The sequence below is a fragment of the Anolis carolinensis genome, chromosome 4 (assembly GCF_035594765.1).
Source record: "Anolis carolinensis isolate JA03-04 chromosome 4, rAnoCar3.1.pri, whole genome shotgun sequence".
Lineage (NCBI taxonomy): Eukaryota > Metazoa > Chordata > Lepidosauria > Squamata > Dactyloidae > Anolis > Anolis carolinensis.
The window spans coordinates 63,128,064-63,143,840 of record NC_085844.1 but is presented as its reverse complement, the minus strand read 5'-3'; the positions used below and the strand labels follow the sequence as shown (position 1 = coordinate 63,143,840).

Genomic DNA, 15,777 nt, shown 5'->3' with positions numbered 1-15,777 from the left:
ACCGAAGTGAACGCGTGGGTTCGTAGATGGAGATGCGGTCACGGAGGTAGGATGGTCCCAAACCGTTCAGGGCTTTGTAGGTAAGCACCTGCACCTTAAATTGGGCTCAGAAAGTAAATGGCAGCCAGTGGAGCTCCTTGAACAGGAGGGTTGACCTCTCTCTGTAAGGGGCCCCAGTTAACATCCTGGATATTTCTCCTTTCGTGGTAAAAAGTACCCATGGTGAACCCATGATAAAAGTAACAGCCTGAACTGTGCAACTGCTGTAGTACCAGGGTAAGGGAGCATTTTTCTTCCCCTAGGATTGGAGTTTGTGTTCATGGGCCACCTAAAACTAAAGCAAGACTTAGAGTGATTGCAGATCTATTTAAAAATGTATTCTTAATATTAGACAGTGCAAGGAGGCAGCACTCTTTTTAGAAGTAGGGGTTGCTTACCTGTAACCATATTTCTTCGAGTGGTAGTCTGAAATTCACAATATGCTGTGCAATTTTCACAGACTCCACGAAGAGAAGAAGTAGGGGTTGCTTGCCTGTAACTATATTTCTTCGAGTGGTAGTCTGAAATTCACAATATGCTGTGCAATTTTCACAGACTCCATGAAGAGAAGAAGTAGTAGGGGTTGCTTGCCTGTAACTATATTTCTTTGAGTGGTAGTCTGTGAAATTTGCACAGCATATGTGCGATTTTCACAGACTTCACAAAGAAGAAATAAAATTACAACCCCTAGATCAGCCACGGGCAAACTAAGGCCCAGGGGGCCAGATGTGGCCCCTGGACCCTTATCTCAGGCCCTCCTTATTTTCCTTGTCCTCTTGGCATAAGGACGTGGTGGCTTAAGGACGTGGTGATGAGCAAGGAAGGAACACAGCAGCGGAGAGCCCTCTGGACCGCTCTTGGCCACCACATGTCTCATCCTCATGGCATAAGGACAGCGTGAACACTCCCATCCTTATGCCAGGAGGATGGCTCGAGAAAGGCAAGCGGCAGCTTTTCTCGCCCTCCTGGCATAATGTCAAGAGGACAACCCAAGGATCAGGGCAGTTGCATCATATCCTGCCTTTCTCCCAGCATAAGGATGGGTGAGCAGCCCTGCCCTTGTGCTGGGATAATAATCTGAGGATGACCCCTGCTCTGCCCTTTCCTAGCCCTCCCCACCCAGCTTGTGCCCAGTTCTCCTCCCTCCTGGCCCAGCCCTCCTGACCAGCCCACACTGCGGCCCCAAGGCAAAAAAGTTTGCCCATGCCTGCCCTAGATGCTACAAGAGAAGGAATTCATTCCCTCTTTAGCCAGAAAAAGAGTGGTCTGATGAAAAGCAAAAGCAATTGAGGGAGAGCAACTCACCTCTGTTCATTCCAGGCCCTGATCTAGTTTTCTGCAAGATGCACATGAGAAGCAAGCATTTTCCAGTATCAACCAAAGATGTTCTACTACAAGGTTTAGTGTGTTTGATCCCTTAAACATCCACCACTTCAGGGAGACTCTTCTTCCTTGTCTTGCCATTAAAATGTCGCCTTTTCAACACTAATTTGTAGATAGGTTACATAAATGATCAGAGATACCTTTTTCCCAATAATTTTATTAACAGAATTTGTTCCCAGCAACTCAGGACAGAATAGCACTCAAAATATTCACTCACTGCAAGTCTAAAACATGTTTACATACATGCACATCCCATTGCGTCAAAGAGCTATGCATAAGACTGCAGCCTGAGCTTATTTTTTCTGATTCACAGTTCAAGAAAATAACTATTAAAAAAAACACACATTCTGCTCCGAAACAGGGACATTTTAAAATATGTCTCCTATTACCTGCATTACCACTTTCAGACAAAATTCTCGATCCAGGAGAATAAATGATTGAGGTCCAGAGCAGAATCTTTGATTATTATGTGGTACAGAGTGCAAAACATCCACTCTAAAGTCAGTAGAGGTTTAGAAGACCCAGATTCTTGGGTAGAGTCCTAAAATCTATCCTGGAAAAGTGTTGAGCAAGTGCTAGCTATTCAGACTTGAGCATTTTTGGAACAGGATTTATTTGACCTTATTCGTTAATTTCTTCCTCGTCGTCTTCAAATGCTTCCTCTCCATCATTTGCGGTGGCTTCTTGATATTGCTGGTACTCCGACACAAGGTCGTTCATGTTGCTCTCTGCTTCTGTGAATTCCATCTCATCCATTCCTTCCCCTGTAAACCAGTGAAGGAAAGCTCTTCTTCTGAACATGGCGGAGAACTGTTCTGAGATTCTCTTGAAGATCTCTTGAATCGCTGTGCTGTTGCCAATAAAAGTGGAAGCCATCTTGAGACCACGGGGCGCTATATCACAAACAGCCACCTTGACGTTGTTGGGGATCCATTCCACAAAGTAGCTGCTGTTCTTGTTCTGGATGGCCAGCATCTGTTCATCAACCTCTTTCATAGACATGGGACCTCGGAAGACTGTGGCTACCGTCAGATACCTTCCATGTCTCGGGTCACAAGCAGCCATCATGTTTTTGGCATCAAACATCTGTTGAGTGAGCTCTGGGACTGTGAGAGCCCGATATTGCTGGCTCCCTCGGGCCGTCAACGGAGCAAATCCCGGCATAAAGAAGTGTAAACGTGGGAATGGAACCATATTTACTGCCAGCTTACGCAAATCTGCATTTAGTTGGCCTGGAAAGCGCAATGATGTTGTTACACCACTCATTGTAGCAGACACCAAGTGGTTCAGGTCTCCATACGTTGGAGTGGTGAGCTTCAGAGTGCGGAAACAAATATCGTACAGTGCCTCATTATCAATGCAGTAGGTCTCATCTGTATTTTCAACCAGCTGGTGGACTGAAAGTGTGGCATTGTAGGGTTCCACCACAGTGTCAGAGACTTTAGGTGATGGCATGACACTGAAAGTATTCATGATCCTATCAGGATATTCTTCTCGGATTTTGCTGATGAGCAGCGTGCCCATCCCAGAGCCTGTTCCTCCTCCAAGAGAATGAGTGAGCTGAAATCCCTGCAAGCAATCACAGTGTTCACATTCTTTTCTTACTATATCAAGCACTGAATCCACAAGCTCTGCTCCTTCCGTATAGTGTCCTTTGGCCCAGTTGTTTCCAGCACCAGTTTGTCCTGAAATAGCAAAACAAAATAAAGGCAGGGAGATTTGAAAAGATTTAGCGTGTCATGAACAATGAACTCAACATTACCAAAAGCAACATATCCTCGTCAGGTTGACATTTCTGTTACTTTGATACTGTATGTATGAACTGCTCTGTTAACACTAAAAGCTCATTTCACTGCCAAATAATATCCAAAACTTCATGCCAAAAGTGCATTAGTTTTCACCCCTAAGCTCATAGAGACATGATGATACTATAGGAGGAACACAGAGCATGCATTATCCATCCTTTGCCACCCAGCACTCTCAATATATCCATACACGGAGTTTTGTTTCCATATGTAGATCAGCTTTGTTGAATGGGATCTCTGCTTTTGTGCCTTATGAAGAGTATTATGTTTGAAATACTGCTGAGAACATGTGGCTAACATGACTGTTGTTGCATATTAAAGTACTGGCAACTATATGCAAATAGTGAAATGTTAAGCATACTTACTATTTCCATTTCAAACTTGATATTTGCTTCTAAATAAGTATGCATAGAACGCTGCTGTCAGCCAGTATCTAATCTGCTGTTTCACAGTAGGGTGCTAACAAAAGAGACATTGACTAATGTGATGTTTAGGACTTAGTTTGTATCAATTTTTCCCCATACACTGTAGTCCTGATGAGTGAAATAATTGTTCAAGGAGTTGCTATTTGTATTGCTACATGAAAAGGAGTGTGGGAAACTCCAAGTGCCCTGCCAGTTGTGATGTTCATACAACATTACTCAACATGGAGATAGTTGTTTTTACTTCTTGTGACTCAGCTCCTTGTTCACTGGAGATCATGTAGTCTTGTTAGTCCACTGTGGTTAACTCACAGACTGTACAGTTGTGGTGTCATCAAGACTAGGTTCTAGAATTCAATAATGTCAACTTGACAATGCTAATATATCCAGATTAAATATAAAACCAAATCTAAACATAAATGATCCTTTCCAGAAGAGCTTTTGAGCAACATACATTTGGAATGTAACTGTAGCTTGAGTGTCTTCCCATCTCCCTTTGTTTCAGGCCATGGCACATTGTTTTAGTGCTCATTTTTAGCATTATGACCATAAAATCGGCAGCTCCTTCCTCAGAAAATACCTCAAGTGATGAAATTTCCAAAAGAATAGCTGTGTGGCAGCAAACACAACAGTCATATGGCACCTTCAAGTTTTGAATATTTATTGTGGCCTGAGCATTCATGGGCTGCAGTTGAATATATTCTGCAATAATTTTGCAGGCTGCACAAAAATACTTGTAATCCCCATCAAGATTTGCGGCATCATCTTCTAATTTCATAGAATCATAGAGTTGAAAGAGACCACAAGGACCATCCAGTCAAACCCCTGACATTATTTAATGTACAATCAAAACCACAAGTAAGCAATGATTTCCAAACTTTGACTCCCTTGCAATTCAATGCCTAATATTCTTAACAAATTAACAGTGTTTGTAACAGAAAAGTGTTAACATACCAAATATGAAATTATCAGGCCGAAAGAGTTGTCCGAATGGACCGGATCGCACACTGTCCATGGTTCCAGGCTCCAAGTCCACCAAAATCGCTCTGGGCACATATGTTTGGGCTATAAGGAAAGGAAAAGCAGCTCTGTAAGGAATCTTGTCTACAGCTATACAGACATTAGTTTACTCATTCAGTCCCAGCTGCTTAATGTATCTTTGTATCAGTTCATTTTTTTTCATGATCTCAGTAACAAGGTATTAACTTTCCCATAGTTGTCTTACTTGCCTTGGGCACTGATTCATTCACCTTAGGCTCCTTCCTTTATTATGAAAGAGGGTTGTTGTTTCTTTGCAAGTCAGGTTTGCTTACATTCACCCAAGGCATCTGTAACACGCAAAACCTCACAATCCCACAGAGATCTCTGTTAATTCCACCCTTTTTACATGTCATATAACAGGTTTCAGTAAGTGCACAGGTATGTAGATGTGCAAGCTGGGGTTGTTAAAAGAAAAACAATAGAAACTTTGAGCCCAATATCAAAAAAGTGTGGATATTACAACAACAACAACAACAACAACAACAACAACAATATTCTAATTCACCCTCTCTCCCCGAAGGGACTCAAGAGCAATTTACACATACAAAAGGCAAATTTATACTAACACGATAATGAAGTAAAACAAAAGTGAGAACAATGAATGAAAGCCACCTGTATAATCACCTATCCTAGTGCTCCAATTTTCATAATAATAATAATAATAATAATAATAATAATAATAATAATAATAATAATAATAATCCAGCATGTCTATCTTGTTTGCTGTGTCATAATAAAATAATAATAACTTTATTTTTATATCCCACCACCATCTCCCCGAAGGGACTCGGAGCGGCTTACATGGGGACCAAGCCTAGCATAAACAAGAATTCAAAGACACAAAATCAAATCCATGTAGCGAATAAGAGTATCATTAAAACAATTTAAAACCAAAAAAGTAAAAACATAATAAAATAATAATGAATAAATTAAGGCTGGGCACACATAATTGCAAGCTAAACTATTATCCAAATGCACATTGGAACATCTAAGTTTTCAAGTCTTTGCAGAAAGTGGACAAAATGGGGGCTAATCTAATCTCCCTGGGGAGAGAGTTCCAGAGTCGGGGGGCCACCACCAAGAAGGCCCTCTCTCTCGTCCCCACCAACCGTGCTTGTGATGGAGGCGGGAGCAAGAGAAAGGCTTCCCAGCAGATCTTAAAGCTCGAGCCAGTTCATAGGGAGAGATACGGTCACAAAGATAAGCAGGACCCAAACTGTTTAGAGTTTTATAGGTCATAATCTGCACTCTATGAGTTATTTCTGAGTCAAGTTTGCAAAGACCAGAATCTTGATGGCACTTAGGTTAGCTTGACCTCCAGATCTTGGCCAATGTTAATGTACTAATGGCAAACTGATGGAGTTTTCCTGCACCTATACATTTTCTACCTAATAGCACGATCCCATATCAACTGCTTTTAATATTTAATCTGATGGTGAACTTTGTGGAAGGTATTAATATTTTACTTACCAATTAGAATGGTCAGACAGATGTCATTCTCACTACCATCTGTCATTCTCTCTTCCTAACGTTTTAAACTTTAATGGAAGCATACAATTTGAGGAACTGGTATTGACTGTTCATCTTAAACAGGAGGATTGTTACATGGGATATTAAAATAACAACTGAGTTTCAGTTTAGGTAAAAAGGCAAAGGTTTTCCCCTGACATGAAGTCTAGTCGTGCCCAACTCTGGGGGTTGGTGCTCATCTCCATTTCTAAGCCAAAGAGCCAGCATTGTCCATAGACACCTCCAAGGTCATGTGGCCGGCATGACTGCATGGAGCGCCTTTACCTTCCAGCTGGAGCGGTACATATTGATCTACTCACATTTGCATGTTTTCAAACTACTAGGTTTGTAGAAGCTGGGGTTAACAGCAGGAGCTAACCCCACTCCCGGATTCAAACTGCTGACCTTTTGGTCAGCAAGTTTAGCAGCTCAGTGGTTTAATCCGCTGCACCACCGGGCGTTCCGAGTTTCAGTTTAAGAAAGTATAAAATATTGCACTTTGGTACAAATGTATGTACATACGTAGAGTCTTGGCTCTATCTATCTCACCAGGGATTTTGGAGATGTAATAGACATTTTGGTGAAAATATCAACCCAATGTGGACAAAATCCATGCTGGTAATCATTAGGAAAACAGTTTTAAAACGCAAGGAAGAAGAAAAAAAGATGTAGGGTGGGAGGATGAGAGCATTGCCCTCCACAAATAGTAATTCTGCCCTCCCTTCTTAAATTTTCCTTCAGTCCCCTTGCATGAGTCTTCTTGTTTGCTTGTGCAGCATTTGGCACTCTTGAGCAATTCTCATTGCTTGCAACCATCAAGCCGCTGATAACTCCGGGGAATTTCCTGTAACAGCTGCTCATGAACCACAGCTCTTTCCCCTTCCTCTTCCCCCAAGAACAGGACTTTGGTAGGATAGAGATTGAGCAGTTGCTGTCAGAAAAACCAGCACTAGCTTTAATAATATTGTAGAGCTGCTCCTTTTGTTTACATTTGGTCAGAATGTGAGAATGATACCTTTTGGTCTACATCTCCCTGAATGCCCCAGCTATCTATTGGTATCTACTGGACCTTTCCGCTATAAAATGTGTGATTCCAATATTGCTGTGATGGGTTATTACTATTCTTGTTGTTTTGAAAAGTAAGAGAGATTTTAGCCCAGACTAAAGGGCATCCTCTCCAAATGTCCCAATCTGACAGGGACAGTTTGGACACATTTTTCAGCATACTTCAACTGCTACAAATTAAATTTCAGGAACACGACTTGTGTTGTTTTGTGCCTTCAAGTTGCTTCTGACCTATGGCAACCCTCAGACAAATTTGTCACAGAGTTTAGTTGGCAAGATGTGTTCAGTAGATGTTTATCATTGTTTTCTTTTGAGGCTGTAAGTGTATGAATTTCCAAGCTCACCCAGTAGATTTCATAGCCGAGCAAGGATTCAAACCCTGGTCTCCAGAGTTGTCCAATGCTCTAACTACTACCCTATTCAATTAGCTGCTTTGAGTGTTGTTTTTAGAGAGAAAATAAACTTAATAAATAATAATAATAATAATAATAATATCAGAAGGAAATGCGAGGTTAGTGTTCTCCTTCCTGTTAGAAATAGCAGCCTCCCAAGTCTACACTATTTACTTGTTAATGTATATATTTGCTAACCTGTATTCTATGTGTATGTTGATTTGCCAGTATGACTTACCTCTTTGGTGTGTGTGTGTGTGGGGGGGGGGGTTACAGACATGTGATTGTACTGAGCATGTTCAGACTCAGGACTCTATTTTGTATTCAGTATGTGTGTGGACTTCAGTGGAATAAGTTTGCTTTAGACCTCAGTGGAGGTGGATGCATGCATGTTTATGGACTTCACTGAATATCCTTAAAGACTATGGACTAATGATTAAGAATTATACCCTATGTAATCAACACAGAGAAGCTACATCCTATCTGTAACTGAACTTCAGAAAGAAATGTGCCTGCATGGTGAATTAATACAAGATATTTATGAGTAAATAAGATATGTTATTTTTCAAATAAGGCTTTGTTTTTTTATCGCTGAGTGCATATTTTAAACCAAAAGGTTTTTAAAGGGAGTGTATATGTTTTAGGCAAATTACAATTTTAACTGCAAAGAAACAACCATCCTATGCTAACAAAATATATTTTGTAGTGGCATGTCTTTGTCTTTGGCAGTTCAAAAACATGGTTCTTCAGTTTAACAGCTGAGTTACCTGTGTGCCATTACATGAATGCTTGTGAATATCACTTGTTCAAAGCACTGACTTCCAACAAGTTCATGCTTTTCTTGACTAGTGGTTTTCAAAAGGTGGTCTCCACGTATTCATGGACATTCACATTTGCCAAACGGATATGTGCCCAGAGATTGGGTACAATGGGTTATGTCCAATACTTTCCTACAGAGTTGGGGGAAAACTGCAGCCTTTCCTAGCTTGCCTGTTCTTTCTCATAATAATATTTGTTCATCTTGATCACAGCCTGACATTTCTGGGCCAGATGTATCTCCGTTTTCATCTCTGAGACATTGGAGTGTATGGAAGGGACAGTATGTCTGCCATCCCTTTGACCAGCCCCCACAGTGTGACTGCTCCCTTTTGCCCTTCCTATCTGCGAACAATGCTGCGAGTGACAGAGGGATTAGAGCACATAGTTACAGTGCAAGGCATAACAGTGATGAGCCAAGAATGGCAGGGCCATGTACGGCGGAGATGGGGAAGTAGGCCTCACCCGACTGAAAGTGTTGGGAGAGGGAAAATGAGCTACCCGGTCTGGAATTCTTCCAGGACAAAAGCTTAGCCTGCTCACATTTGCAAAGAATGGCAGGATTTCATGCTATTGGGCTGGGACAATGGTTTTAGCATTTAGGGGGCAACTGCTATTTGCGAGCCACAAGCGAGCGGCAGCTGAGGTATTGCAAACGTTGCCCTCATCAATTTCCCCAAATGAAGAGAAACAATGCTTTAGACCAGGGGTCCCCAACTAAGGCCCGGGGGCCACATGCGGCCCATTAAAGCCATTTATCTGGCCCCCACGGCACAAAGGCAGAAGGGGGTTGGGCTAAATGACCCAAGGGGTCTCTTCTTCTCTTCCAACTATTATTATTATTATTATTATTATTATTATTATTATTATTATTATTATTACAATATTTATATCCTGCCCTTCTCACCCAGTAGGGGACTCAGGGCGGCTTACAATAAAACACATATATAAAATTGAACAATACATTGTGAATCAATTAAAATGTTATTAAATTACATCAGACATTCATAAAAACACTTATAAAATACAGATGGGCATGTTCCGAGTCTAAAAGACTGGGTCTGTCAATTGAGCTCCAGCATACATAATAATAATTAGTGCTGCTAATTGTTATTTGAAAGCCTTATTATTATTATTATCATCATTGAGGCTGGGAGGCCATCTGTCAGGGGTGCTTTGCTTGTGCTTTTGGTGCTCAAAGGCAGAAGGGAATTGGACTCAATGGCCTAAAGAGTCTCTTCCAACCCTCATTATTATTATTATTATTATTATTATTATTATTATTATTATTATCATTATTATTGCTTGGTGGCCAACTATAGTACGGCCCTTCAACAGTCCGAAGGATCGTGAACTGGCCCCCTGTTTAAAAAGTTTGGGGACCCCTGCTTTAGACTCTACCACAAGAGCAAGAAATATTTCCACAAATCACAGAGCAATGAGCAATGGTTTGGGAGTTGCAGGCACACACATGCTCAGATCCAAGGCTGGGAAAGCTACTTTTATTGGACAACATTCTTTCAGGATCTTCCAATCAGCATGGTCACTGAGACTTTATATACACATACATACACAGTATATACAGTATATACAGTATATGTATTCCTGAGTTGAAGTCTGATGCACACATATAGGCACACAGGGGCATCTCAGAATATAGGAGCAGGAAACTGAAACTCTTCCTCAGGATGTGCTTAAAGCCCAGCACTACTCTATTTCCCCATCAACACCAGTGATTGATGCGTTGTCAAAGGCTGTCATGGTCAAACTCACTAGGTTGCTGTGAGTTTTCTGGCTGTATGGCTATGTTCCAGAAGCATTATTTCCTGACATTTTGCCTGCATCTATGGCAGGCATCCTCAGAGGTTGTGAGGTATGTTAAAAACTACTCAAGTGGGTTTTATATATCTGTGGAATGTTTAGGGTGGGAGAAAGAATTCTTGTCTGTTTGAGGCAGGTGTGAATGTTTCAATTGGCCACATTGGTTAGCATTGAATAGTCTTTCAGCTTCAAGGTCTGGCTGCTTACTGCCTGGGGGGATCCTAAATGAAGAACACCACTTAGAAAACAGAGGAATTCTAGACATGAATCAATCAGGGCCAGCTGACACCTCCCAACAAAGGATTCCCCAAGGCAGTAAGTTCCATACCTTGAAGCTGATCGAAGCCAATTGAAACAGTCACACCTGTCTCAAACAGACAAGAGTTCACTCTCCCACCCTGAAAAATTCACAGATATATACCACACTTGACTAGTTTCTAACATACTTCACAACCTCTGAGGATGCCTGCCATAGATGCAGGCAAAATGTCAGGAAAAAATGCTTCTGGAACATGGCTATACAGCCCGGAAAACTCACAACAACTCACTAGTGATTGGCATCAGGAAAATTTTCCCGATGCCAATTTAGGAAGAGGAACAATAATCCTTTCGCATGGAGCAATGATTTATCATATTAGGTTAGTACCATTCATCAACAGTTAGCCAAATGTTCACTTTCTGTTCTATAGCATTTTGGCTGTTAGCAGCATGTATGTGCATGTATGCTTGGCTTGGTAAATTTTAATTCCAACTGGGTTTTTTTTTTTGGCTTTTTATGAAGTATTTTGAGAACAATTAAAATATGTTTTATATTTTACATCTGTTTAGTTTACAGCGCTCCATGCAGTCATGTGGCCGGCATGCGAAAGCTCTTTGGCTTAGAAATTGAGATGACCACCAACCCCCAGAGTCGGACATGACTGGACTTAACGTCAGGGAAAACCTTTACCATATATACATTCTATATATTTCAGTTTACTGATTTTCAATATGTATCAGAAATAGGCATTCCCATGGTCCCCATCTTTTGATTTCTGCAAAAATAAATTTGCCTACATTAAAATATTACATAAATTCTGAACAAAAATAAAGTTAAGAAGCAGTCATGTATACAGTACGTTATGTCATGCCTAGGAATATAGATATGACATACATCAATGTTACATATATGTAACACATACATATATGTGTTACATATAGGTAACACAAACTAACCAGTGGAAGTTTGGCTTTCTCATAGAGGAATAACAAAAACACGACAACAAAGGGCTGTAAAGCTGGTTTCAAATACCAAAACTGGAAGTCATACTGACTGGCAGAAGTGAGGTCAGCCTTCCACTGCCTCAAACAATATACACAGAGCAAATGTGGGAAATAAGGAGGAACTGATACCTTCCCCAGGAACTGCCTGTACTTTCTTAAAGAGGTCTGTAATCTACTCAAAGAACTAGATTCAGACTTTGGATACACTCTGCGTGGGAAAATGAAAAGCCAGGAAAATACTGTATCTTTCTAGAAGGATAATCTACACAATGTGGCACCTTATCTTGCACTTTTTAAATTCTGTAAGAATTTAAGAAGCACACAAAGCATCAACATCCCTTTCCTGGCCCTGAAAAAAACCAAATATTGTGTCATCTCTTTCTCCTATTCAATTGAGATTTCAACCCTACTTGACTTTGTGTTTTTGCAGTCTTACAAACATGATCAATCTACCAGCTGTTAGGAATGGTGGGAGTTGAAGTCCAAAACACCAGGAGGGCCGAAGTTTGCCCATGCCTGATCGAGACCGTGAAACCAAAATACATGTGAGATCCTGACAGTGTTAAGAGTCTGCCCAGTGTCCACTTCTGCACATGTGTGGCATAGTGGCGGAAGGGAGGAATGCGCCTGGCCGGGCCATTTTCTCCATCTGCAGTTAAGATGGGAAATCCAAACCAATTTAGTGTGAACCCAACAGGCACGCTGCCAAGCAGCAGCCAATCAAGGAGACAGATTTTTAACTTGATGAAAAGAGACAATTTGAAACACGCTGTATATAGTTCACACCCTGCTCCAGTTCCCTTTTCAACATCCTCCTTTGAGAAAGCGTACAGAAGATTTAAAAAGGCAATGCAGGGATAATTGGTTCCTTAAAAAATACAACTACAATGTGTTGTTGAAGGCTTTTCATAGCCAGCCTCATTGGCTTGCTGTGAGTTTTTCTGGCTGTATGGCCATGTTCCAGACACATTCTCTCCCGACGTTTTCGCCTGCATCTATGGCAGGCATCCTCAGAGGTTGCGAGGTCTGTTGGAAACTAAGCAAGTGGGGTTTATAGAACTGTGGAAGGTCCAGGGTGGGAGAAAGAACTCTTGTTTCTTGGAGGCAAGTGCGAATGTTGCAGTTAATCACCTTGATGAGCACTGAATAGCTTCAAGGTATGGCTGCTTACTGTGGCAGGCATCTTTCGAGATTGTGAGGTCGGTTGGAAATTAGCAAATGGGGTTTATATATTATTATTTATTTACTGTCCTGATTTTAGAGTTTTTTGATACCGGTAGTCAGATTTTGTTCATTTTCATGGTTTCCTTGTTTCTGTTGAAATTGTCCACATGCTTGTGCACTTCAATGGCTTCTCTATGTAGTCTGGCATAGTGGTTGTTAGAATGGTCCAGCATTTCTGAAATCATGAAAATGAACAAAATCTGGCTACCAGTATTAAAAAAACAACTCTAAAATCAGGACAATAAATAAAGAACAACACTCTGAAAACAGGGGAATTCCAGATATGAAACAATCAGGGCCAGCTAACACCTCCAACAAAGATTTCCCCAGGTGGGAATCTTTTGAAGCTGCAAGGCTTTTTAATGCTAATCAAAGTGATTAACTGAACCATTCACACTTGCCTCCAACAGACAAGAGTTCTTTCTCCCACCTTTGACCTTCTACAGATATACAGTAGAGTCTCACTTATCCAACACTCGCTTATCCAACGTTCTGGATTATCCAACGCATTTTTGTAGTCAATGTTTTCAATATATCGTGATATTTTGGTGCTAAATTCATAAATACAGTAATTACTACATAGCATTACTGCGTATTGAACTACGTTTTCTGCCAAATTTGTTGTCTAACATGATGTTTTGGTGCTTCATTTGTACAATCATAACCGAATTTGATGTTTAATAGGCTTTTCCTTAATGCCTCCTTATTATCCAACATATTCGCTTATCCAACATTCTGCCAGCCCGTTTATGTTGGATAAGTGAGACTCTACTGTATAAACATCGCTGACATAGTTTCCAATATACCTCACAACTTCTGAAGATGCCTGCCATAGATGTGGGTGAAATGTAAGAAGATAATGCTTCTGGAACATAGCCGTACAGCCCGGAAAACTCACAGCAACCCAATATTGCCCATATTGACTCAGCTCCCCAACTTCATTACACTCTTGCAAGGACTGGGTTATGTGGAGGCTCACAAAGGTCTGGACAGATGAAGCCCCAGCAACACAACTACACACACAGAGGAAATGGATGAGCAACCTCTTTGCTTTCTTCATCGTCACCCTCTCCCGCACCCCAGAGACCACATACATCACCACCCTTGGCCGGGAAGGCTGCACTCACATGATGATTCATTGTAGTAGACATTGATCCTCTCCAGCTGCAAGGGTGAGTCACCCACATAGCTTCCAGCGGGGTCAATCCCGTGTTCATCGCTGATCACTTCCCAAAACTTTGGCAAAGGAGACAAAAGCGAGACAAACTCTGTGACACTCTTCTCAAGAGCTCTGCCACCCTGATCCGCCTTCCTCTACCCCTTTCCATGCTCCCATGTGCTCCCTCCATTCCCCACTCCCTTGCGCACCCATGGTGAGCTCCCCAAAGCCACCCAGCCTTGGCAGGGAGAGAGCAGGCCTTCCAGGCATGTGTTGGAGCAACAGCTGCCGAATGCCTGGCATGTTTGAGCGCTGCTCCTCTCCACCCCTCCCTGCTCTTGGCCTGGAGAGCAGAGCAGAGAAGAGACAGGGTGGGGCTGGAAAAAGAGACAGAAACCAGGCATTTCTCATGCAGACTTCAAACCCGGGAGAAAACAGTTAAGATCCACCAGCAGCTTTTCTATTTCGGGCCACCCTTCGTTCCACTTGTCTTTCTTCTTTTCCTTCTCCCGTCATTTTTCCCTCTGCCACTCTAGCATATTTTTCCCCCTTGTTTCAATTTTTCCCAAAGCCTTTTATGGTCAACATGAAACAGTCTGGTTTTGGTTCCCATTTTGATGGGTTGCCTGCCAGCTCTTTCCAACCGTCGAGTCCTCAAAAAACCTCTAAAGCTACAAACCAAAACAATCTACCTCTCAAAAAAGTTTGTTTCAGCTGAATAAACAAAAGCCTCCGATGGCCTAGGGGATAAAAGCCTCGTGACTTGAAAGTTGGGTTGCTGACCTGGAAGCTGCCAGGTTCGAATCCCACCCGGGGAGAGCGCGGATGAGCTCCCTCTATCAGCTCCAGCTCCATGCGGGGACATGAGAGAAGCCTCCCACAAGGATGGTAAAAACATCAAAACATCCGGGCGTCCCCTGGGCAACGTCCTTGCAGACAGCCAATTCTCTCACTCCAGAAGCAACTCTGGTTGCTCCTGACACGAAAAAAAAGCTGAATAAACTTTTCTATTACACCCTTAAGATACAATATGATTTATCGCCTTCTTTCTAAATCCTTGAGACACTCAACAATTGAATGCACCTCTCCAAAAAGACCTATCAAATATAAATGAAACCAGGGATGGTTGAACATCATGCATTGATCCATCCAGATTTTACAAATATCATGATCAGATGCTATTTGACAGAACACTCACCACCACAACTAATATAAATACTCATGACAGTGATGACAATAAAGTGACATAAAGAGATTTTTTTCCCACCATACCTTGGTTCCAATTTGGTTTCCGCACTGGCCAGCCTGGATATGAACAATCTCCCTCATGGTGATGGACAAGCTCCCAGTCTCTCTGCCTTTGCTTCTCCTGACTCTGCTCCCTAGAGTTCAGCTCTGAGCCCAGCGCCTGACTCAATGAACGTTTTATTGGCTCCTGCGGGTGATTCACTCTCCCGGCTTTGCTCACGCTGCAACTTCACATAAGAATGGAAATGTGGGAGGCGGCAGCCAAGAGGAGCAACTGCTGTGGGCTTTGCCCCCGGCCCACCCTTGGCTGGGATTTCGGTCTTGTGTGAATCGCAAACGCCTCCCTGTTACGATGTGCAATTTTAAATGTTTGAACACCAACGGTCTCTGTATTTTTTCACTACCACACACATTTTGATTCCTAATGCTAGCAGAGTGCCGTTCGGATTGATGCCAAAGTCAAGTGGCTAACTGCAGTTTAGAGCCTCGATTTAGGATCATAACTTGCTCAAAACAATTTTATAGGCCTGACTTTCATATATCGTTTCAATATAACTGCAAAGCCGAAACTTTAAGCTTATTTACTTTTT

At 41.9% G+C, this 15,777-nt stretch overlaps 1 protein-coding gene across 2 annotated transcripts; it reads right to left on the bottom strand.

Annotated features, from left to right (window-relative positions):
* Positions 1 to 1,559: 1,559 nt before the first annotated feature.
* tubb6 (tubulin beta 6 class V) lies at positions 1,560 to 15,423 on the bottom strand. 2 transcript variants are annotated; one of them, XM_062980547.1, is made up of 4 exons: positions 15,212 to 15,423; positions 13,908 to 14,016; positions 4,604 to 4,714; positions 1,560 to 3,107 (listed from the first exon to the last, which is right to left on the bottom strand). In XM_062980547.1, the coding sequence occupies exons 1-4, from the start codon at positions 15,266 to 15,268 to the stop codon at positions 2,044 to 2,046; spliced, it is 1,341 nt and encodes a 446-aa protein (XP_062836617.1). In that variant the 5' UTR covers positions 15,269 to 15,423; the 3' UTR covers positions 1,560 to 2,043. The 2 variants fall into 2 exon arrangements, with proteins under 2 accessions (XP_062836617.1, XP_062836616.1); XM_062980546.1 differs by lacking the exon at positions 15,212 to 15,423 and adding an exon at positions 14,149 to 14,856.
* Between the last annotated feature and the right edge of the window lie 354 nt (positions 15,424 to 15,777).

Bases quoted from the DNA above. Each gene is read 5' to 3' on its own strand.
- tubb6 (XM_062980546.1), bottom strand. From the start codon at position 14,343: ATGCCTGGTTTCTGTCTCTTTTTCCAGCCCCACCCTGTCTCTTCTCTG. The intron at 14,017-14,148 runs GTGCGCAAGGGA...CCTTTGCCAAAG, and splicing joins CTTTGGGGAGCTCACCATGG to TTTTGGGAAGTGATCAGCGA. The intron at 3,108-4,603 runs GTATGTTAACAC...TTGCTATTTCAG, and splicing joins GCCTGATAATTTCATATTTG to GACAAACTGGTGCTGGAAAC.